At 42.6% G+C, this 19,131-nt stretch overlaps 1 protein-coding gene across 8 annotated transcripts in view; it reads left to right on the top strand.

Annotated features, from left to right (window-relative positions):
• Positions 1-19,131, top strand: part of cep164 (centrosomal protein 164) — a 209,497-nt gene that overhangs the window by 66,758 nt on the left and 123,608 nt on the right. For 7 of the 8 annotated variants that reach the window (XM_078532883.1, XM_078532867.1, XM_078532859.1 and 4 more), the window contains one exon: positions 15,341-15,508. In XM_078532883.1, coding sequence (XP_078389009.1) covers positions 15,341-15,508 — 168 coding nt within the window. Of the gene's footprint in view, positions 1-671; positions 877-15,340; positions 15,509-19,131 lie in introns of those variants that run through there. The other variant, XM_078532852.1, reaches the window with a different exon arrangement.

Raw genomic sequence — 19,131 nt, 5'->3', positions numbered from 1 at the left:
ATGTAGCAATTTGAAACCTTGTAGAAATACATTACAGTACAATTCAGATGTTGCAATTTACACAGTGCCATACAAATCAGTTAGGTTATATTACATTAACTATTTCCTCAAACATGAAGTATGTAACATGTACTTTGGTGGGAGAGCCCTAAAGTATGGCCTTTTCTCAGAGACCCTTTAATGCACCAAATTTCAGTGTCTCCCTCAGCATGTAGTCCTACTTTTAAATGTGCCTGTCTGCAAAACTTGGTCATGGATAGCTTCTTGAAAGTGCCAATGGCAGCTTGTGGAAAAGCTTCAGCAACAACCTTTCTTTAATCTAAGGGGCAGGCTGTTCAATTTTACCCCTTTAGGCACAATGGCCTGGAATTTATGGTAAGAATAATGATCTGCGAACACTATTAATCAGAAGTAAATTAGTCAGCAACTTCCGGTGTTCGCGCATGTGTGCAGTTAAATGCAAAAATCTAAAAGTTGCTGACTGGTATTTTCCAGTCACTACAGCGATGGATTTAATGGCGGGCAGTCGGGGGGAGCAATGCAGCGGGAGCTGAAAAATTGATTTCCTGATGGCATGAAATGACAGCAGGGACGTGTGCTCACGCCAATCAAGGCGGATCGCCATTTTGCATCCCATTAATCAGGTGCATATGAAGGCCTGATCAGAATTGTCCTTGCCGTCCAATTATCCGTGCTGCCAGTGGGATATCAGTGTGGTCCGGTGTGGCATGGACATGTCGGTACTCACCTGGAAGAAGCAGTGACTTGGAGATTGATCTTCAGTTCCTGGAGACTCCAGGCCAATCCTGGAGGGTTAGCAACGCTACCACTAGATACCCATTCAGCATGAAAAATGTAGAGCTTGTCCATTCAAGGGTAAGTGAATTTCTGGAAGGGTGATGAGCTTAATTTGCTTGCCAAACAATGAAAATTTACTTTTAAAATTGTGGAGTCACGTTCTTTCAGATTTTAATTAGTGTTGAAAATTTAATGTTTTTTCTTTCTCTTTTATCTCTCTGAACCACATTTTCTTTTCCTGCTTTCCCTTTCTGATGTCACGATCCCCATAGACACCGATAACTTTTAAGAAGATATTTGAATTCCCAGTGACTGACTTTAAGGAATCACACGACAAGATTTCAAGTGTTAAGACTTCTACTGTAACAACAAACTTAAAGCAATAAAACTAAACACTACCTAGCAGGCAACTGGTCTAAACTACAGAAAAGATAACTTCTAACTTTTCAAACAACCAAAAACCTTGCCGCAGTTATACTTCACTGCCCACTCTCCACAGAATTAGCCCAACATCACTCTCAGCTTTGAATGGGTTTGCTTCTCCCCATTTCACCAAGTCATAACGTCAAATGACTGTCAAAAGACATTCCACTATGTGTCGGAGAAGTCCTGAACCGACTACAGCAGTAAGGCCAACTCCCGGCGATTCCGTTCCCCGGCCATGCCACGACGAATCTTCCAGAGTCTTTAGGTTGCCAAAGGATGCATCTCTTCAACCAGAGGCCATGTTCTTTCCTGCATTCTGCCTGATAGGCCACAGAAAAGCCGCACACAACTCTCTGCTGACCATACAGCTTGCAGTCTTTTGTCTCTCTGTGCAATCTCTCTTTCTCTCTGTTTGAAATCTCGGAGACAGAAAGTCTGCCCACAGTCAGTCCCAGCTGCTTCTGCCTTTGTTTTCAGGTGTGCAAACTCTGCACCTTGCTCAGCAGTTCTCAACCCGGCCCTCCCAGTCTCCATGAAGGCTAACTAAGCTGCCCTGGCTTGTTGTTGGGTGAATTCATAGCAGATCACATAACACTCTTCACTATTACGTTTTCTCTTGAATTGAAGAGACAGCCCCAAAACATAATCCTATTATAAAACCCTGCATTCAGAACACTCTACATGATTTGACATAGTATTAAATATTCCAACTTATATTTCCTGGTTTAGACTCTGCGTCTCTCAATAAGTATTCTTCAGTCTGGTTGAGGAGACACCATTGCTTGCCCTGTTTATGCAGATCCCCTGTAGAGGGTGGCGTGCTGTTTTGGCTCTAATGACTGCAAATCACAGTAACAGCCCAGAGAGAGCCTGTGTGCAAGTGTAATGACTGGCAAGAAGCATTCGTTTGCCACAGCATGCAAAACCTGGGTCATTATTTTTTTTGAAGAGGAGCAAGAAAAGTAACACATGAATTACAACAAGACACCAATTTTCTCCTTTGTCAAAAAGCAACTTTTGACCCTGCGGAAACCTAAAATTATAATACCAAAGCATATTGGATCTCTCTATAAAGGAAATAAAACTCCGTACAAAAGAGAAATTTCATTCATAGGTTACAAAAAGAGTTAAAGGGTCAAAGTTAATGCAGTCACATGTAAACTGGGATGCAGATGACGCTATTCATGGCTTAATTGTTTGTAATCAGGAGGGAGTGGTTCCGTACTGCTGTATTCTTATGATAATGCAATCAGATGACGATTCGATATCATTCATAGTGGTATTGACACCTAACCTAAGCATGGAAGCATAGAGATGAACAATCCTTTAGGGTTTTATTGTGAAAGATCTCTATCTTCCATTTTCATTTTTCAGAATCAAGAGGTTTGGAGGAGAAATGACCATTGTCTGCCCTGGCCTGTAAGTTACCTTCCATCCCAAATAATGTTCCATTCCCCTTACTTGCGAATTAAGTCCAAATGGCCAGCTGGTGTACAAGAATATTTCAGCAGTGCAAGCAATCATACAATACCTGCAGGAAATCTGAAGCAGAAATGGCTGGAAATACACAGCGGATCAGCCAGCATCTTTGGAGAAAACACATGACTCAGCGTTTTACATGCTGACCCTTTGCCAGAACAGCTTCAGCTAAATGTTGTGTTTTGTTCTGTTAAGTCGCAGTCAATTCAGTCTCAGCTCAGTTGCTGAATTTAAAAATAGTATTCCAAACGGTCGCCAGCCTGAATGAAATTAGTTTGTAAGTGTAATGTGAGTTTAGAATGCTGTAAGGATTATTGTAGTGCAATTGGTTCCTGGTGAAATATTAATAATTATAACCATGCAAAAACAGAACTTCATAATCCTTCAGTAAGGATTACTGGAGCAAATGTCTTTGTGATGAGGAAATATAATTCTTGTTGAATTCTTTGTATCTTCGTGCAGACTCACCATGATTTATTAATTAAGGTAGGCTCACTGCAATTGCATTGAGAGAGATGTAAATATTTGTGAATTTCCTTATCTGGTTGCTGGTTAATTTATTAGTGTCAGCACTACAGTGAAGTGTTGCAAAAGTGAGTGAGGGAGAAGGGGTGGGAACTGCAACACCACCTTAAAGCAGCACGTTCTCATCATGGCTTCATATTCCAGTACTGTTACATTAGAGTATGCATTAGAACCACTACATTTTGATGGTCCCCATTAAACACGTTTGTATATTTCCAGCCTTATCTGGACTTCATACCACTTAATGTATATAACCTTTTTTTTTGCCAACCTCTTGTGTTGTGCTGAAAGATGAGCAGGGGACCAATCCCAAAAGAAATAGGAAAATATGGCAAAACACCTGCAATGACTTTCCAGACTTCTCTTGTTTTCTTCTCTGCACCACTTCCACCCCACACCCCTCTCAGCCCCTGCACCTCATAGACATTGTTCATGTGAAAGCTTTGACAATGAATGTTGGCAGGCTATTCAATCATGCTGGTGGTAGGGAGGGAGCAGCATTACAGCTGAGCTCAATACTGTCTGTAATAAAAATAGGAATTGACTTTATTTTATTTGAATTTAGATGGGTAAATCCAAATTAAAATTGCATCACCCAGCTGTGTCTCTGCATTATCTATGCAGTATTTCCTTTGTAATGTGACATTAGTAAATACTTGCCAATATGACAACAACCTGTATTTATATAGTGCCTTTTAATATAGAAACATTTCCCCCAGAAGCATAATTGGACAAAAGTGACAGACGCCAAAGAAAGAGCTAGTAGAGGAGGACTTTGTTAAAAGACTAAAATCTTTGTCAAAGAGATCAGTTTTAAGGAGAGGTGGAGACATTCAGGGAGATGCATTAAGAGCTTAAAACCCAAAAGGCTGGATAAATTGCTGCCACTGGTGGGGAAGAGCTAACATGAAATGGAATGCAAAAGACTTATATAGGCATATAAATAGTAAGAGGGATAGGGCTGGTTAGGGGACAAAAAGGAGACCTACACATGGCGGTAGAGGTTGTGGCTGAGGTACTAAATGAGCACTCTGCATCTGCCTTTACCAAGGAAGAAAATTCTGTCAAAGAAATAGTGAAAGAGGAGGTAGTTGAGAGACAAAATGGGTTAAAATTTTATAAAGAGGAGTTTTTAAAAATATATTTCAAGGGATGCGGCTGTTGTTGGTTAGGCCAACATTTATTGCCCATCTCTATTGCCCTTTAGTAGGTGGTGATGAGCCGCCTTTCTGAACTGCTGCAGTCAATGTGTAGTAGGTATACCCATAGTGCTGTTAGGAAGGGAGTTCCAGGATTTTGACCCTGCAACAATGAAGGAACAATGATATAGTTCCAAGTCAAGAGTTCCCATGCATCTGCTGCCCTTTCCTTCTAGGTGGTAGAGGTTGCAGAGAGGCTGGCTGCACTTAAAGTTGATAAGAAATCAAGACCGGGTGGGATGCAAGCAGCGGCCAGCAGCAGTCCGCAAATGTAATGTGGATCTGGGACAGGCGCTTCTGTTCTTTGCGGCTTAAAATAGGGTAATTTTTTTTAAAAAAAATGTTCTATCTGGGTGCAGCCTCCAGGACTGAAGGGTCCCTTTTAAGGATCGCTGATTTAGTTACCCAGTGCCTGAGAATACCAACCCCGAGATACATGGTGCATGTGATCCAATTTCTAGGGCTATATTTTCTGCATAGGTGTAGTAAGAACTATGGGTACACTTTTAAATAGTCAACCAAGTTTATACAAAATGTGTTTGCTTGTACTGTTGGTATATTATTGATCTTCTGATCCTTCTATTATTTTTATCTGCAACTAAATCTAGGCAAGTTTTAGTTTGTACACAGTGGACTAACAAGGTGGTAGTTCCTTGTCTTCAGAAAGATTAGGTGAACTTCCTAAACATTTTTCAATAACCAATTTTCCATCTGTTATGCTGAAATGTTAGGGCTATACTAACCCAGGCCTTGGTGACACAATCATGATATTGGCTAAAGATACAAATTTCAGTTCACAAGTGACTCTGCATGTTTTTGGAAGCAGCAAACATAAGAAAGGTATTTGCTGGAGCTCAGGTTGGTGGAGAAAGTTGGACATGAGACTGGCATCCACATAAATGCACTTCTCAGTACTGGTCACTTGATTGCAGCCCAGCAGCTCATATTTTTGTTTTCATTTAAAACACCCCTAGTGCAGGAGCAGCAAATTCAATTGTAGCATCCTTATGCTGCCATAGCTGTCACCTAACTCGAACTTGAGAGTTTCCTGGTCTGGATGCTTTAGTCTAACAATGGGTAGTTCATTAAACCAAGCAAGCACTGAGAAACTGAAAATTAAAGAAGAACACTGTTTTGAGAAATAAAATTTTCAAATTTGCAGTATTGCAAACAGAGTACAGAGAAGCAATCTCAGTTCTAGTTAGTTGCCTGATGCAGGCTCCAACTGTGCATTAAAGAACTGAAGTCCTACTAAAGAAGTACTTGTTGCAGGAAATAATTCTGGATTAAGGAGTCATACCCAATTTTTGTTTGTTTCCCTGCACCAATACTCAATATCGCAGTAATTTAAGAGACTGAATGCTTTACAGATGCACTCAGACAATGCTATGCATAGATTACTTTTTTAATTCTCCTCTGAACTAAATCTCATAAATACACAGAATTCTTGCCTGTAAACCTGGAGTTTGGGAATAAAATTGGAGATTAACCTAGTATACTGATCTCTGATAAGATTGATATTTAAATGTCAGTCCTGCTGTAAAATCCTTACCTTATGCCAGCAAATACACAATGCAAAAACTATATTGTCTTAATTGCATGGTGGAGAAATGTTTATTAATAAAAAATATTTATTGTGCTCTTTAATCATTGCGAGAGTGTTGAAATAAAATAATCAGAATCTTGTCTATAGAAAATATTTTCAGTGCTAGAGAATTATCCGTATTATCAGCATAAATTAAAATTTCAGCTTGATTAGGCTTCATTAGTGCAGCATCATCAGACAGCATTAATCTCCCTGGTCTAGGCACTGAAACTGACTCGCTGTGCTGGTTCATAAATGGTGAGCCACAAAGCTTGATGCAGTATGTCTAATAATACCTTGCTGCATTGCACAGCAATATGGGACCCTCGGCCGATTGAGAGTTTAGGACAAAGTGTAAGAGAGATTCTTCTTCATCTGCTCGCTTCCCCCAAACACCACATGTCCCAGCCTACTTTCATGTGAAGCATATTTTTTGTATCAAAATCTGCTATATTTTTTCCACAAACAATTCCCCTCACTACTTAGTTTTCAGGAATTATTTTTTAAATGACATTCTTGTGTACACTCACATCCCAAGATGCTTTTTGTGCTGCTTGCCTTATATTTCATTTGACAGCAGAAGCGCAGTGGTGTGTTTGTAATAAAGAGAATTGGATTTGAACTAACCTATCAGCAGCAAAAACTTTGGTATCATTATATGAGCTTTACAGCAAATACCACGGATAGAGATGACATCTTTGATAACCTTTTTTGTGCTTAGCGGTGCCACACTGACAATCAATTAACCATTGCTATGCCCATGTGTATGAATGGAATTTATAGCAAGTTTCTTAATTGCTGAAGGGTTAAAGTATTTGAACTCTGAATGGAATCACATATTTGTAAGCTTGTCTTTAATTGAATTCAATTTACCATAAACCTTTTCTATCAGCTCTTCCCAGCATTTTCAATTTCACAAATTTATGACACTCTTGGTCACTCACCATTCCCTGGTGCAGAGGGCTTCTGTGCTAACCACTGTGGGAGCAGACTAGCTTTTTAAACTTTACTGGGAGGTAGTGACTATCTTTAGCTCCTCTTGTTTATTATATGATTAAGACGAGGGCATTGTGTATTTGACTGTTGCAAGTGCGTACCCTTCCACTTGTGCAGTGGATTGAATTGTCAATCTCTATACCAGGTATACTGCATATTTTAAAAAAAATATGGTTTGATTTGCTAATTTTAGCTGAGCAAATTTTCAGATTTCATTTGGATAATTCTGCACCCACCGTTACATCACTCATCAAATAAGGCATTTGCATATTTGACAGAGGAGAAACTTCTAAGTTCCATGTAACTCAGTAAGTCATTTCCAAAATGATGGTGTTGCAATTTGAAGATTAAGAAAAGTCCATTGCTTCAGTGATGCTGTAAATGAGGTTGGGTTGTTTTACCTTTGGGGTCCAAATTTGAATCCAGCCAGACTGATGTGATGGAAATCTCTTCTCCTGCAAGACGCCTGTATCAAATTGGGTAGGCTCAATCTAGTTCACAGTTCACAATTGGCAATCTTACTTGGAGAGAGCCTCAAGTAGATTTACGAAGTGGAGGGTTCCCTGATTCTGATGTTGTGGCAGAATAGACGAGCTTTATTCTGTATTTGACCAATGCTACTCTTGATCTTCTAATGCTTGATTTTTACACTGATAGTTCAAACTGAGAAGTTGCCAATTTTCCACCACTGTCCTGCCTCATTAGTCTAAATTTGGGGAATATTCTGCACATGCAATTTTGCAAATGGATTTAATATCTTTTTAAATTCAAAACTATAGATGGAACTGTTTATCAATAAATTGGAGTTTGGATCTTGCTAAATCTCAGAATTATGGCATATAATTTTGCTAATGCATGTAAGGACTCTGCTAAGGTTGGAAGTCCATGGATTCTTATTACTGAATCTCTTGGTTTCCAAAGTCCTCAATAACCAAACTAGCTCATAAAGGTATCATTTGATTAATATTTGCCATGAGGATAAGATTCATAATAAGCAGGAGAGTATAGCTTAAAGAAACACACCTACAATCAGTGTGCAGGACTTCTGCAAATATTGGAATTCTTTTCCACTTCAACTGAGGCCAGCTGAATTAAGCTAGAGCTTGAATCTCAGCATTTTTTAATACATAGTAATATATTCATATGTCATTGCACTCTAATCCTCTTGGACTTGTAATTACTTGACAAATGCAAAGACTCAGTTTAATGTTGCACAATATATAGGAAGTACTGAGTAACAAGGAATGATTCCAGGGAACTAATCTCACTAGAGAGTCCCAGCCAGAAATGGCAAGAGCAAAGTTTGAATAATTTATTATCTCGTAAACTCAGCAATGAGACTATAGATTAGAAATTACTGTTGGCAAAACTGTAATTAATTATATTGCTCTGTCTACTATTTTGAATACTTTTACAGACTGAAATGCTGTGCCAACGTCATACAAGTGCACAAAAGCAAAATACTGCGGATGCTGAAAATCTGAAAAAAACGAAATGCTGGAAAAACTCAGCAGGTTTGACAGGGTCTGTGGAGAGAAAAACAGAGTCAACGTTTCGAGCCTGTATGACTCTGTTTCAGAGCTAAAGAGAAGTAAAAATGTGATGAAATTTATACTGTTTAAAGGGGGGTGGAGCAAGTGAAGCTGGATAGAAGGCCAGCGATAGGTGGGGGCAAAGGAGAGATTGACAAAGGTGTCATGAACAAAAGGACAAAGGGTTGTTAATGGTAGTGGTACTGGCTAAAGGAAGTGCTGATGGTGGCATTAAGGTAAGAAAACAGAATGTGATAATAGCAGGACAAGGGTAAGCACTCTGGAAAGAACAACATGAACAAGTGACAGATGGCCCTTGTGGGGGTGGGGTGAGGGGAGGGGACGGTGGTGGGAAAAAAGATCGAAGATAGGATAAAAGGTGGGGACAACACAATGAATAAAAATGAAAATAAATAAAAATAAAAATAAGTGGATTAAAAATTTAAAAATGAATATTGACAAAAGGGGATAAAAAAAGGGTGAAGATGGAGGAAAGAGTTCATGGTCTGAAGTTGTTGAACTCAGTGTAAAGACCGGAATGCTGTAAAGTGCCTAATCGGAAGATTGCATTGGCTTCACTGGAACATTGCAGCAGGCCAAGGACAAACATGTGGGCATGAGAGCAGGGTGGTGTGTTGAAATGGCAAGCGACAGGAAGGTCTGGGTCATGCTTGCAGACAGACCGAAGGTGTTCCTTCTGCGATTGCATGGGAAGGTGCTGTGGGAGGGGGTTGAGGTGTTGTGGATGATGAAGGAATGGACTAGGGTGTCCCGCAGGGAATGGTCCCTACGGAAAGCCGACAGATGGGGTGGAGGGAAGATGTGTTTGGCGGTGGCATCATGCTGGAGTTGGTGGAAATGGCAGAGGATGATCCTTTGAATGCAGAAGCTGGTGGGGTGAAAAGTGAGGACAAGGGGGACCCTATCATGGTTCTGGGAGGGAGAGGATGGTTTGAGGGCAGAGGCGCAGGAGATGGGTCTGTCAACCAGAGTGGGTGGGAAACCTCGCTTAAGGAAGAAAGAAGACGTCAGAAGTGCAGTTTTGGAAAGTGGCACCATCGGAACAGATGCGACGGAGGTGAAGGAACTGAGAGAATGTGATGGAGTCCTTGCAGGAAGCGGGGTGTGAGGAGCTGTAGTTGAGGAAGCTGTGGGCGTCGGTGGATTTGTAATTAATATTGGTGGACAGTCCATCGGCAGAACTTGAGACAGAGAGGTCAAGGAAGGGAAGGGAAGTGTCAGAGTTGGACCATGTGAAGGTGATGGAGGGGTGGAAATTGGAAGCAAAATTGATCAATTTTTCCAGGTCCAGACGAGAGCGTGAAGCGGCACCAAAACAGTCATCGATGTAGTGAAAAAAAGAGTTGTGGGAAGGGGCCTGAGTAGGACTGGAACAAGGAATGTTCCCCAAACCCCATAAAGATACAGGCATAACTGGGGCCCATGCGGGTATCTATAGCCACACCTTTTATTTGGAGAAAGTGGCCATTTCCGCCAACTTCAGTATGATGCCCGCCCCCCTCTGTCGGCATTCCATAGGGACCATTCCCCCTGGGACACCCTGGTCTGCTCCTCCATCAACCCCAACATCAACCCCAACACTATCAGCACCTCCTTTAGCCAGTACCACTACCATTAACAACCCTTTGTCCTTTTGTTCATGACATCTTTGTCAATCTCTCCTTTGCCCCCACCTATCGCTGACCTTCTATCCAACTTCACCTGCTCCACCCCGCCTTAAGCAGTATGAATTTCATCACATTTGTACTTCTGTTTAGCTCTGAAGAAGAATCATTTGGACTCGAAATGTTGACTCTGTTTTTCTCTCCACAGGTGCTTTTCGACCTGCTGAGGTTTTCCAGCATTTTCCGTTTTTGTTTCGTACAAGTGCATCTTGTGTTTGTCAGCTACTGTTGTTAATAGTAATTTCTAGCCTAAAGCTCCCCTGATGATCTAGCTAGTGGGTAAAAGCAATGCCTGTGTATCAAGAAGCCCAGCAACTCAAGCATCTCGGAAAGGGACAGCTGTTTGGCCATTCCAGCTGGTCTCAATGACCCAAGACAAAAATCAGCCGGTATTCTGCACCTAACTGATGTACCCTTTCTGTAAAATGCATTTGTGTAAACATTGGCTGAAGGCAAGATCCAGCGTGGCAATGACTTGAGTAGCTTTCTGGCATTTTCTGGCTTGCCCTGTACATGAAAACCCTCTATATAGATATAAAATATTAATTGAAATGGAAACAGTTACATCTGAACAAAGGGAACAAATTATAAGAAGCAAGTTGTCGTGATGCACTGGAATGACGTTCTGGGTAAGGTGATGGAGGCAAAATTCTCGGACTTTTCAAGACATACTTAGATGCTGTGATTGAGAGGAGAAATGTAGATTTCTGTGCCAGATGGGCTGAATGACCTCTCTCACCTGTGGCCGTCATTCTGAGGAACTTAAACGGGAGACTGGAAAGTTCTTGGTGCCCACTGAATTGTATTGAAACTAGAGTCATGATGCTCTGTCCATTGAGTTATGGGGGAAGGCTTGATAGACCAACAGTTTTTTTCCTGTTTTCCTGTCAGTTTTGTAAGATTCAATACCATCATGAAGAGAGTGGAGAAAAAGAGTTCATTGGAATTTTAAGAAATTAAAAAGTTGTTTACTAGCCAAGGGATTTTTTTTTGCACAATATATTTTAGTCATAAAATATCTAAAAAAAATTTGCAAAACATTTCAAAATGGCCATTACATAAAGTGCAATGATATTCAAATTTCTACATAGATCATGTTGTACCTTGTGGTGCTTCAATGCAGTTGTAATACGTGTAATATTTACTATATTCATTTAATGTGAGTCATACAGCCCGAGGGGTTCTATACAATTTCCAGCCCCTGGGTGCACTGTGGTTGAAAAGCCTTAGACAACGACCTTTCCCCATTGCGCTTCTCCAGCAGCTGCCCCGATCTTTAGTGCATCCCTCAGCACATAGTCGTGGACTTCAGAATGTGCCAGTCTGCAACACTTGGTTGAGGACAACTCTTTGTACTGGAATACTAACATATTTCGGGCAGACCAAAGAGCGTCTGTCACCGAGTTAATGATCCTCCAGCCGCAGTTGATGTGTGTCTCGGTGTGTGTCCCTGGGAGCAGCCCGTAGAGCACAGAGTCCTGTGTCACAGAGATGTTTGGGATGAACCTTGACAAACACCACTGCATCTCTCTCCAGACCTTCTTTGCAAAGGCACATTCCACAGTCTCTTCCCCACCACAGTTATCTCAAGGGCAACATGTGGAGGGGGTGAGACTCCAGGTGTGTAGGAAGGATCTGATGGGGAGGGCCTTTCTCACCACCAGCTAAGCTATGTCTTGATGCTTGTGAGCCAGGGTGTGAAAAATAAGGGCAGGGAGGTTATGGTAGAACTGTATAAAAACACTGGTTAGACCACAACTTTGTATACGGTTCTGGGCACCACATTACAAGAAAGATGTGATTGCACTGGAGAGGGTGCAGAGGAGATTTACAAGGATGTTGCCAAATTGAAAAATTTTAGCTATGAAGAATGATTGAATAGGCTGGGTGTTGTTTTCCTTGGAACAAAGACTGAGGGGTGATTTAATTGAGGTATGTAAAATTGTGAGGGGTGGAGGTAGAGTGGATAGGAAGGACCTATTTACCTTCGTAGAAGGGTCAAAAACTAGGGGGTATAGACTTAAAGTAATTAGTAGGAGCATTAGAGGGGAGATGAGGAGGCGTTATTTGACCCAGAAGGTGGTAGGATCTGGAACCCACTGCCTGAAAGGTTGGTTGAGGCAAAAACTTTCACCACATTTATAAAGTGCTTGGATGTCAACTGTAGCAGGGCTACAGACCTAGTGCAGGGAAGGTAGGATTTGGCTGGGCAGCTCTGTCAACCAAATAGGCTGAATGGCCTCCTTTTGGGTTATAAATTCCTATGATTCTATAAATCATTTCCATTTTGTAACTCAGGTTTTCTCTCTTTCACCCTTTAAGGAGCTAATTCCTGGTCCTCACCCAAGTTGCCTTTCTTTTTTTCGTATGTAAGCCCAGGATGTGAATGCTATTGAACAATTCCAATCTTGAAGGCTTGATAGCAAAACCTGATCATGCACTCCTCTAACATTGCACTTTGTAGATGTGATTGCAGATTGTCAATGTCATTCCCCACCAACCCAAAAAGAATGAAACCAGTTGTCCCACCTCAGCCATCTTCCATGTGTGAAGCCACCTAACTCCAATCTGAGGTTGACCTTCCACATATTTAATTCTGTACCAGCACTACTTTATTGTCTAAGGGATGTATGTTTTGAGCTGGTGTTTTTCCACTGCTGGCAGTTGCTATGCCAACATCAATGTCCAGCTTCATTTAGCCGACTCATAATCACATCCTAATGTGCAGATTACTTAATATGTAGTAAATTAATGGGAAATGACACTGTTGTATGTAAAATATATAAAGCAAGTTTTAAAAAATCTGCCACACAAAATATTGTACTGCAGTATTTTAATGGATTGACTGAATGTGCAGCTCTGAGGAATACATTGCCCACACTTTTAATTAATGACCAAACCTTCTAACTCCATCCTTCTCTAAATTTGCATACATTTATCTGGGTTATACACTTATGATGAATACTTGTAAAATATGTTGCAATGCTTAACCTTTTTGGAAAATACTGCTTTAGCTCCCCCAGCGACAAAGCAAGTTAACCCAGTTGTAGCTGAGCCACACAGACCACAAAAACTTCAGTCACTGTCTGTACTGAGGTAATTCATCTCTGCTGAGGCAGTGGCGGAGGCTGCACGTTGTTGTTAGGATCAGTGCCTCCAGATTAGGGAGAGAGAAATCGAGGAACAATTCTGCTGTTGGCTGCTATCCAGTGAACACTGCAAGAAATGCACATATATGTACAGGTATGCTAGATAAAAACATGATCAGGTTTAGCTCTGATTCCCCTTTTCCCTGTTTGAACAGCCTGCTGCTGTTTGCTGTCGAGATTCAACATGAAGTATGGCCACTGATGCAAGGTACCAAATGCTACCTGGTGCAATTGGCAGGATACCCCAACAAGAAGCTAATATTTTTGGGTGATAGGGAAGGGGGCATGCTTCGGAGCAAATTGGCAAGTTCTGAGTTGGCATACAAGGCTATGGGCCTAGTGCTGGAAAATGGGATTAGAATAGTTAGGTACTTGTTTGACCGGCGCAGACTCGATGGGCCGAAGGCCCTTTTTCTGTGCTGTAGACCTCTATGACTCTATGACTCTAAATTGATTTTCCAATGCGGTGGACAAATCTAGTAGCACATTTGGTTTGTATCCACATAATGAAATTATTCACATAATAAAATCTAGGTATTCACTGACCTGTGAGGTGAGGCCTAGAGTTTCTTCACAAAGGAGCAGCATGAGAATCTTTTTGTGTAGACTTAGACAGGCATTTGAAGCAGAATAGGGAGTGTGGCTCCTTGTCACCCCTTCTTTCTGTCAGTAATGGGAATTGTGGTGGCCTAGAGATGGGGAAGAAAATAAAATGCCATTAAATGGGAACCAAGGGAAAAAAGTGCAAATCTGAAACATCATAAAAGAAGTTTATACGATCGTATCTGACTATCAGTTTGTGAATAATTTTCACCTATTTAGATGATCAATTAGCAGATTAACATTTGCAAAGATTAGAAATTGAGGCCATTAATCTGTTGCATGAGTGAACATCTTGAGTGTGGACACCACACTGAAAGTAAAAATAGCTGTTATTCATACATGGACTTCAATTCTTCCTACCAGTTCTCCATTTCATCATCAAAAGTTGTTAAAAATAATTGCAGATGCCAGTAATCCAAAGCAACAGCAGAAAGTATTGGAAACACTCCACAGGTCAGTGGAGAGAATAGATGAGTTATTTGGATTTTATCAATTGTACCATCGTTACTGATCGTGGATTGGTGGGTGCACCCATTTGCAGCCAGCACACCTTATGTATACTGTCGGACAGTGATTCAGGCTGTGATTCTCAGCAAAGACAACTTTGCGTGTGTTTGTAATAATGCGCAGAGCTCCAATTCTGGAAGTTGAATTTTAAATATGTTAAGAGAGTGAGCAGGAACAGGCAAACACTAAATAAGCAATGGGTAGCTTTGGTAAACTATCCAGTAGATCCAACAGACTCCTCAAGCACTCGCACTTGACTTGATACTGCACTGGAGTTATTACCCCATGTAGTGCCAACCCAAGCAATCTGAGACAGCCTGCCCTGGAGATTTCCCACTCAGTCCTCAGCCCAGAACACAATTTCAGAATTCGACATCAATGCTGAAGATGCAGTATAAATGCACCTTTAAAGGCAGGATCAAGCTCTGCTGTGATTTTCCCATGTGGCTGAATAACCTTCTAACATTCACTATCTCTGCTCCCTTTAAATTATGGGTACTGGGATGGGGTCTTGGAAATCGACCTGCGCACTTGGACTTGTATCCCAGCTAAAGTTAGCACCTTCAGGTAAAGATGGGAGAAATTTAAAGGAAAAAAGAGAGAAAATGATTTGTACAGGTTTAACACACAAATCTTCAATTGAAGCTTTGGCATGGACTCAATGGACCAAATGGCCTCCTGCTATGCATCATTGACTCTGAGAAATAAGTGGAGGACCCATTCCTTTTAATGACATTCTCACTTTAATATGTGTTTTCCACAAAATGAACTGTTTTATAAGCCACAACAAGTCAATTTTGTGCTTTTAAAATTGTTGCAACATTGTGAACCATGTTTCTATCTCTGTCTTTCTCAGGTACTGAGTTTACCACCAGCTCTTGTCCAGGCACCTCCAGGAGGCCTTGCTCCCCTACGTGGCCTTGGGGAGTTCCCAGCAAGTGCACTGTATGGTTCATTGGGCAATACATCTGGAACTACTGCAGGACTAATGAAGAGTTCTCTAGGAAGTCCTACAACTTTCAGGGTAATAGGAACTTTGGTTTATACAGAAGGCTGAATTTATTTCATAATTGTAAGTTGAAATTGACTATGCATGTACCCACAAAAAGGAAAGAATCCATCAAATGAATGATCAAACATTAAATGCACTAGCCCCATCTTCTGTTTTAGCCTGGTAACTAATGGAAACAGTTGTGATGTCAGGACTGCATCTCAAAACCAAGTGGTTACAGTCAGTTTTGTCTTCTATCTATTTCTGTTTTATATTAAATTTTCTACCATTTTCCTTTTAATTTTCTCCCCTTCCCTAATTGTGCAGGCATTGTCACCTCATTTTGACATAATTCACAGATGCCAGTCACATTCAACTACCTCCTTTTGACCCATTCATTATGTGTGAGGATGGACATTGGAGTGTCAGCAGATATTTATCAACAGGTGGCATCACAGCTGAGTCCAATCTTGTCTTCAGCACATATGCATCTTCCAGCAGGGAGCACAGGATATTGAAAGTAGAATCCTTGCCGATTTGTCCTTATCTCTCTTGGAGGCTTATTATAGCAAGCCATTGTATTGCCATTTAAGTGAGACCTGCTATCTCAGCACCAAGCAAAGAGTAAATTTTCATACTCTACGTGGCTCAAATATTCACCTTCATTAGCATTGTCCATACCTTAAAGATGTGTATATTCTTATTTAAGTTATAAATATTAATGATCATATCATTGAAACGCTTGCAGCGCTTGCTGAGCCCTGCAGTGTGAGGAAGCTAAATGAACAGACACAATGGGAATGCTACACTAAACCTATCAACTGTTGATTTAGGTTCCCTTAAATGGTCAACTTCAAGCTTGTGAAGAATGAGTTTAGGGAAAACATCAGGCATTTGTTTTCTTTACACAGGAGGTTGTCAACAGATTGCACGGAGAGGTGGCTGAGGCCAGAGTGCTGTATTTACTTAATAAACAGCTAGACGCAGAAATGGAAATGTGATCGGATTATTAAATTGGAATGTTTGAGGTCAAATGGGCCAAACAGAATTTTTCATCCAAAAGGACTGTGTGAAGTGGGTACATAGTATAGTACATAGTGGGCATTGTCCTGGCCATGACACTTGTGAAATCCTAGTGACACAACTGAAGAAGTTCTAAAATGATCTGCCCAACATGGGAACTCATAGATAGCTTGTAGAGATTTGTTGGCCAGAATTTACCGACCCCGTTGGTTTTGGAAGTCATGGTGGATGGTGTTGGGGGATGGGCAATGGCAATATGGCAAGAAGACCAAAAATTGATTTCATGCCACCTTGAAACCAGTTTGTGATCATCCACTCCACCTGTCAGTGGTGGGCCGCGTTTCTCACCGTCGCATGTTGGGAACCTAATTTTGCCACTTAGCATCTCATAAGCCCTGCTTGCTGGAATGGGACCCCCATGTCAAATCTACCGCACACACTGGCGTGACTTCAGAACAACGTGCTTCACGACTGCCTTTAAAAGGCGTGCACCTCACGACCTGAACTTTGAGGGGAACTCGGAGGTGAGTGCACACAACCTTGCGCAGCGCTCATGAGCATCGCTTGTAGGACATCAAGAAAGAGGCACCGTGCATTCGCAGGGGGCACAGGCAAGTTGCATTTTCCCGGCTGGCTTTCAGTGTGGTGCCGGGACAAGGGCTCCAGTGGGGGTCAGGCTGGTGGGGAGTTGGAGGGGGGGTGGTGGCGGGGGTGGGGTGATGGGGAAGAGGGCAAGGCAGCACAGACTGAAGGAACTACTCAAGCACATGGCAGGGGGTGGGGTGGGGGCAAGACAGCACAGACTGAAGGAAGCATTCAAGCATGTGGCCAGGGAGTGGGGGTGGTGAGGGAAGCGGCCATGCAGTTGGAAAAGCTTGTCAAAAGTGAGCATTCTTCTGCAGCTGAAACTGTTCAGCTGCAGCTCCATTGACATACTTGGAGTCAGGACTTTGAAGCTTTCCTGTTCGTTGGAGCAACGCAAAAGCCCACCAAATGCTCCAGAACTTTTCACCCCTCTGGCGCAGACTGCAAATTAATGTATGTTTTAGGGGACAGCAGAGCAATTGGCTGGCTGGGCAAGTTGTAGAACCCCCTTGTGAAAGTTGGCAATGACGCAGTCACTGGTGAAGGCACTTGCAATGTCTTGGTTTGGACCAGTGTTCATCATGGTTCAAGCTAACAGCCCAGCCTTGCAGTGCAGGTTAGGAGAATGTCTGCACCTGAGCTGAGAGTACATCATGCAGTCCAGTGGCCAAAGCTGCCGCCAATTGATCAAGTGGACTGGTGCGGAGGTAGGTGGGGTTTCGGGGAGTCAATGAGCGCATTACACACTGGCCAGCACACTCCTACATGCCCGAAGGGACCTTCAGACTGAGCCAAGAGAGGTTCTTAGGACGTCTATGGTAACCCATGCGTCTCTCTTTTTGATCCTGCAGGCGGAGAACATCAGGATCATGGAGTCTGGTGATTTAACAGTTCACTTCATAGCTTACAGGAAGCAAGGAAGAAGAAGAAGAGAACGGCAGCGGGGCCAGGCTCAACCAAGGGAGGAGCACCTCCCTCAAGATCAAGGGGTGGCAGGACTTGCTGCGCATGCAGCTGAAGATCCACAGCGAGCTGTTGCTCTTAGGTGCTTCACTAGACCCAGGGCCTATAGACAGCGCTTATCATTCCTGTAGATGACAGAGAGCCAGTGTCGCCAAAGACTGTGCATGCCCAGGAAACTGTTTGGTCCCATATGTCACCTGCCACAGGGACATAGAGGACATCCACTGCTAGTGGCATGAAAATGACTGCGGCACTCAATTTTTGCATCAGTGGCTCCTTCATGGGCTCCACAGGTGACCTGTGCAGAATGCACAAGTGCATCCAGGGGGTCACGGCTGTCATATTCGTGAAAGCACAGAACTTTGTGCTTTTTGCCCAGGATCAGGAGCCAGGAAGCACGAGCGCTGGGATTTGCGCAGATCTCAGGTTTTCCACAGGTGCAGGGCGCCATCGACTGCACTCACGTGGCGCTTAGATCTCCATGGCAACAAGCAGTCAACCATGTCAACTGCAAGGGCTTCCACTTGCTGAATGTTCAGCTGGTGTGCGACCACCACAAATGCATCCTGCAGGTCGGCACACGATTCCCAGGGATTGTCCACGACTCCTACATTCTTAGCAGGTCTCAGATCCCTGACACCTTCCAGGGTTGGCTGCAGGGTTGGCTCCTCGATTACAAGGGCTACCCGCAGAGGATGTGACCGATGATGCCTGTGTTGCGGCCTCAAACTACAGCAGAGCGATGATATGACGAGGTTCAGGCCGTGACCTGGACTTTGGAGCAAATGATTGGCGTTTTGAAAATGAGGTTCCGGTGCCTCGACAGACCTGGTGCAACACTGCAATACAGTCCATTGAAGGTGTTGCACAATATCGTCATTTGCTGCACGCTCCACAACGAGGGGGAGGACCAGGCTGAGGAGGAGATGGAAGAACTGCACGTCTCCTCCGATGAAGAGATTGTCGAAGGGGATGACGATGATGAGGTCCTCGAAGGTGAGGATGCCGGCGATGAGGCCAATGCACAGGCTAGACGAGGCAGGTGTGCTCAGGAGGCCCTCATAGGCGCTAGACTTATGAGGATG

Source organism: Cetorhinus maximus, chromosome 2, assembly GCF_964194155.1.
Source record: "Cetorhinus maximus chromosome 2, sCetMax3.hap1.1, whole genome shotgun sequence".
NCBI lineage: Eukaryota > Metazoa > Chordata > Chondrichthyes > Lamniformes > Cetorhinidae > Cetorhinus > Cetorhinus maximus.
The sequence above is the reverse complement of the archived record's forward strand: the minus strand, read 5'-3'. Positions and strand labels throughout refer to the sequence as shown.